This window comes from Montipora capricornis, chromosome 10, assembly GCF_036669925.1.
Source record: "Montipora capricornis isolate CH-2021 chromosome 10, ASM3666992v2, whole genome shotgun sequence".
Lineage (NCBI taxonomy): Eukaryota > Metazoa > Cnidaria > Anthozoa > Scleractinia > Acroporidae > Montipora > Montipora capricornis.
The window spans coordinates 39532764-39538763 of record NC_090892.1 but is presented as its reverse complement, the minus strand read 5'-3'; the positions used below and the strand labels follow the sequence as shown (position 1 = coordinate 39538763).

The window sequence follows — 6000 nt, the reverse complement described above, 5'->3', positions numbered from 1 at the left end:
CGGATAACAGAATTAAGGATTAAATACTTCCGCATTGGTCCTAACAATTTCATTTATACATTTTTGGAAGAAAGCAAAAAGAAGCAGTTTCTACTTTAATCTCTTTACACAGATTTGTAACTCGTGCTTTTAATGCTAATTCTTCTGTTTTCAATATAAATGCTTGAGAAGGAATTTAAAAAGTTAATTTGTCGTCGAAAAGACTTGCTTGAATATATTAAATTCTTGTGTTTTGGGTTTTGCAATCAAGTTTTTCAAATTTACATTTAAAACTTAGCATGTTTGCTCCAAAAAATATCATAATCCCATTCATCGGTTTTGTCTACTGTCTTATCTCAATTTTTAACTGAATGCGTTTATTTTTAAGATACTTCTGGGCAAAAAGAAAAAAAAAAGCAACTAGCCCTTGAAAGACCTTAACAGTTTTTGCACGAAGAAATAAAAATTAATTTGGTATGACAAATTAATCCGTTCAGGATTCTTAGAAGGCGATTTTCCTCGAGTGAATAGTAATTATATTTTGAGTTATTGAAATTTGCGCTTAAGATTACTGCACACTGTATTGTTTTTGTTTCCGCGAGCTCTAATTTAATTGCATAAGACATTTCAGCATATTTGAATACTTGTCTAGGGTGTCTTTTTTTATATCTAGACGCAAAACGCCTTGAAAGCCTTTTAAAAACGTACATGTTTAATTCTTTTTTAAAAGTTGCACTTGAAGCAATTGCAGTGAGCGAACGCGAGGAAAATGTCGAGTGAAGTGTCGGAGAGGAAATTGACTTTTGGTTTCCCACTGTGGTCAGAAAAGAGCAATTACAAGGACGTCAGCCAACTTAAGCTCGAAATAAATCATCGGAAGAGTAAATTGTTGTCGACATACGCGTTCGACATACGCGACATACGCGACATACGCGTTCGAACCAGTTTACTCTCCTCGCCGCTTGAGTGACCGGTGAGCAAATGAAACACAGGAAGCACTAGGAAAGGTTTCAGTCTTGAACGACATTTGTTGAATATTTTTGGTTGAATTTTTATTCGTGGTTTCACTCGAGCAAGGCACCTGCGCAATTTTTCATTTCACGACAGGACTAGATTTTTTTGCCACCGTCAGGTGAAGATAAGCATAGCACCTGTCTGCTTACTTCATCAATTATACCTCGGCATATTGACTGATATTGAAACTCACAAGCACGGAAAAGTATGTGCCAGTACCGTTTTAACTTCGACCTTTCGCTAAATTTAAGTTATAAAAATATTGTTGCCAGTTCAGTGACCGTTTCTAAAAGAAATTTAACGAATACTCTGAATTCTGACTTTCATTTTCGTTGGACCTGTCACAATAGTTTAAAACGCGGCTTTTCGTTGGGAATTTATTTTATTGTTGTAATTGAAATAATTCTTCTTTCCCGCGCAACGCACCTGTCGATAGTCACATGACCATTGAATATCGCCAATGAACAGACAAATGGCGTTTTGATATTTAACAATTCCTGCCAAGTTTTAGTAAAATGCGAGTCATCCTGTGTGCTTAGATGTAAACAAAAATATGCGTTGTTGTGAGATGTGAATACATTTATTTGCCTGAACACCTGCGCTGTGCTGTGACCAAGGTTGTTGCTCTCGCTTCGACCACAAACATCTTGTCTGTGGGTTATACCCTCGCTGCAACACAGAACATGAGTGATACAGCGAAAGCATAAGCGACGAATGTTCTCGTTTCGACACAGATTTCATCTCGTACAAGTTCGAAAACACCCTAACATGTTGGAAAGCGATATTTCGAAGCTGTATCCTAAGCCCAGAAGATCTTGTAAGTACTTAAATTTTATCCATGTAGAATTTTAATTCTTCTTTACGGCGAGCGAGCGCGGCACGGATTTTCCCACTCAAACTTGTTTTTATGACCTAGAGATTTCACAATTCAAATATTCTTAGATGAAATTATTGTTTCATTTGTATACCGTTTAAAGTACTTCAGTTGTTTGGTGAATTGTGCAAGTTTTTCCATGAATGTAACCTTAAAAATTGTTCGCATTATTTTGATGCCTCGATGAAGACAATTACCTACTTTTTGCTCAAGGCGCTACAGTCGTATTTCAATTGGAGTCATTTTCATTTAGGGCCGGAGAACAAAAATGTTTCTTCGTTTAAAAACGCAACCAAAATCAAGCTATAAAAGCTACTGGAACGAAATAGCATTGAAAATTAAGATTCAGAGGAAAACCATGATAGAACTCTTATCCCATCCTTGAGAAAGGTGGTCAATTTGAGTTTTAAATTCTACTTCTGGTTTTTGTTTGAAAATTTTATGGGCAAGTTAACTAATATATTGCGAGGGTGATCTTTCGCCGTTTTTATGGTTGGAGCGAACTGATCAATAACTTACTCTGATCCTATCCTCCTTTACATGACGAAAACGGTTCCAAAAATTCATAAATAAATGATACTACTCGTTAGATGTTAGACACTTTTTGCACCGAAATATTGAAGTTAATTCACGTTACTAAAAATCCTTTAAATTTTTAATGTCTCCACGGTTCTCTGATAAATGTGTATCATCAATAGAACTTTCCCGCCATTTTTTCCAGTTGATCGATTTTGTAATGCTCGCGTCTAATAACCATCTTTGTAAACGGTGGAGCTTAAATTTTTAATTTGGGGTCTTTTAGTGCAGTTAAATAAGAAGTTCACAAAGAAGTTTGAAAAATTAAATAAAATTATAAAATTTGGAAAAAAATTCGTCAAGACTAAAGAATCAACTTGAGTTTGAACCAGTTTGCATTTCGTAAAACTTCTGAATCGTGTACGATGAACGTAAATTGTAAAGAGCTGATTTTTTACTAACTGGTGATTTGGACGACATCACGTTTTCCAAAACTGTTGTATTTTCTACAATTATGGCTTATTTTATTTTCCGTTTGGTCGTTCGTAATTTCAATCACTCAATCATTCAATCACATTGTCATCAGGAGATGTCGTAACTTTCGCGGCGATTAAAAACCGGTTTCCTCGAAACCGATTATTCACGAAAAAATCTGGTATCCGGGCGACTCGTTGATCTCTCTGTCTTTTTGAGGTGTATATAGCTACGATCTTTAAAAACACGAAAACAGCATGCCTTTTGTTCATAGAAGGCTCCTGACAATACATTTATGCGGGCTGATTCAGTCGAAAACGTCATGTGACGGTTAATGAATACGAAAGCGAAAGCAGTTTAAGGCAGCTGAGCACATAAGACATGGTGGCCTGAATAAACTTGGGGTCGTCTGACTTGACTATTTCCGTTCTTGAGGCGCGAACTTAGGGAAACGTTCTAAAAGCTGTCAATCAGAGTTGTTATGGGGACGCAGATTAGAATGTTCCGGGGCGCACAGAAGCTGACAATATGGTTTTTGGTCGGTTTCTTAAATCATGTTTATCCCGCTTTTATTGACGTTTGCACTGAGATAATTATTCATGATAACTGTGATTTTAGCATAGTTTGTTATAGGCAAGGTGGTTAATTGTATGAAAGGGTTTCCAGAGCAAACGCGACTTATTGTAAATATGCGGCAGTATTGAAATGACACATGAAGAGTGTTTTCCAAGCAAGGAAAAAATTAAGAGTCTGAGGATGCTTTCGATTGACCCTATTCCGAAATAAGAATACGTGGAGTGACGATTTAAAACGGTATGTTTTGGCGTTTTATAGCAACAAGAACAATAAAAATATGTTCAAAATAGCATTTTAGAAGGTTTTTGACAATTTTAATGTGAATCCCCGTAAAAACGAAGGATTTCTAACTCCTATTCTATGTATTCCTATTCCCGGAATACGGTCAATCGAAGGCACCCTGAGACTGACAAAAAAAAAAGAGTTGACAGTTATCAGACGTCATAAAAAATGGCCCTTTTTTGGCCATGTAGAGAAAAATTTTATGACATCTTTTTCAAAACTTAAGAGTACTAGATCGTCAGATATTTGAATGACCGCTTTGTCCTCGAATGCGTGCTTCTTTATAACAAACGCTTGCACGCTTTGTTAGACACGCTAGGAAATCTTCATTCGAAGCCGACTCTGTCATAGTTTAATTTGCAACTAAGCCAGCTTCTATCGGTAACCATAACTACACGAAGGCCTCGGAAATATTTGATAATTAAATGGTGTGTTTGACTCATGTACTTTCTTCCATACGTATCCCACATGTGTGGTTCGGTTAACGGGCTTTGTGATGCGTCACTTAGTAACGTTATCAGTTAGTCGATTTCACTAAAAAGCGGCAATATTTTTTAATCGGCTGTTTAGTGTCATATCAATTCTGCAGGCAAACTACAATGAATGGCCACTTTCAGCGAAGAAAACGCCTCCGCAAAAGCAGATGTGGTTGATGAGTATGATTTTATTGATTCTATTCAACTTAAAACATCATGTCATTTGAAAAATTGCTCCCTCAAAAGTAAAAAAAAAAAGCTTTTTTATACCACACCACCACATTTAGGATAACTTAAACCCTTAATTTTGAACCTTAGTGCTTACCTTTCATTTTGAAATTTTCAGAAATTAATTTCAGAAAATGACATATAAAACATAAGCACAGAATGCAAGTTTACAACTTATAGCCAGTTGAGCAAATTGAACAAACATTATTCAGTATGATGCTGATCAATAAAACGTTTCTTGACAGGAATTGCTCAGAGCGACGAAGCCGCTAAAGTTCCAAACGTCAGCTTTCAAATGTCTTTACGGTGGTCAATTTTACCATATCAACCCAGTTGATAAACCCATTTCTGTTTCACTTCCCCAGTGACCCAGCCGCAGTTTCTCTTGTATCCATTTTAAGTTAAGTCTCTCTCGCACTTTATGGCTTACTCAGTCTCAGTACTATGAAGCCGCCTGAAAGCGCGCTCCTCGAATGAGTTTAACGGGAATTTCTGCCTTGAAAATATCGTACATTGCAAGAATGTTAAGACAAGAACAAATTAGCAATAGTCTCCCTGAATCGAATGGTCTATATAACTAACTGTTGCTTACACGGTGAATAAGGTAACGGCTCATTTTTACGTGGACTTCTCGTTGCGCAAACACGTGATGCGTGTACGTAAGCGGGTTACTGTCGTCCACGGGTGTGCACTTATTCACAGCTGTTTCGAGAAAGGCTGTTCAAAAGAAGCATACAAGCGTACGCGACAATGCTGAAAGGCATTATGGTAAACTGTCAGTTTGAGTCAACGAAAACATGACGGAACGTCACCTAGAAATTACATGCTCACCCTATGTTACTGACATTGTGAGATGAGCGAGTTTCAAAATTCAGTCAAATGATCCAGGCCATGAATTAGTAACAAAGGGTTAGGATTCACCGAGAAAGCATGATTCTGACGATTTTAACCTTACTTGATTTATGTCATGGTGGCGCAGAAGTCGGAGAAATGTACCAAAAACCGTGGCGCGCGTGCAGAGCCATCGTTTTTGCTAATGAACCCTTTCGTTTTTGGACGTGTTTTGGTAGCCTGTGCCTACTGCCACTTAATCAGCGCTATATCCTAAGAACTCTTTCATTCAAATAGCTCGCCACCGTAGGTTTTCACTGGACGGTCGTGGCATCTTCGATTCTGGGCGTTCCCTATAAGTTGAATTTGTTTTATTGAATATCTTCCATACTATCTTTCGGCATTGTCGCAAACGCTCTTACGCTTCTTTTGGACAACCTTTCCCGAAACAGCTGTGTATGAGATGAAGTTGAAATCATTCAAAGAGGTGCGACATAAAAGTGTTTCCCTGTTCTTTAAATCGATGAGAATGGCACTTATACACTCTCCATTTACAAAGATATTTTTTTACAACAAGAACTTCGCGGCTGAGATCAATCAAACTCTTAAGAATATGCCGCTAAGAACATACTCTTTAGGGAGTCAACAGAGTCAATGGAGTCAAATCTCTAAAACGGACAGAATCTTAAATGTATTCAAAGGAAGTTAGGGTTAGGGTTTCTTCAATGAAGACACCCTGAATGGAGAGAA

The 6000-nt window shown here is 37.4% G+C and overlaps 1 protein-coding gene across 3 annotated transcripts in view; it reads left to right on the top strand.

The window, feature by feature from the left end:
• The first annotated feature begins 1543 nt into the window (after positions 1 to 1543).
• Positions 1544 to 6000, top strand: part of LOC138019483 (protein CBFA2T3-like) — a 34010-nt gene continuing 29553 nt past the window's right edge. For 2 of the 3 annotated variants that reach the window (XM_068866289.1, XM_068866288.1), the window contains exon 1: positions 1544 to 1810. In XM_068866289.1, the coding sequence (XP_068722390.1) occupies positions 1708 to 1810 (103 nt within the window). In that variant the 5' untranslated portion in view covers positions 1544 to 1707. Of the gene's footprint in view, positions 1811 to 4343; positions 4372 to 6000 lie in introns of those variants that run through there. The other variant, XM_068866292.1, reaches the window with a different exon arrangement.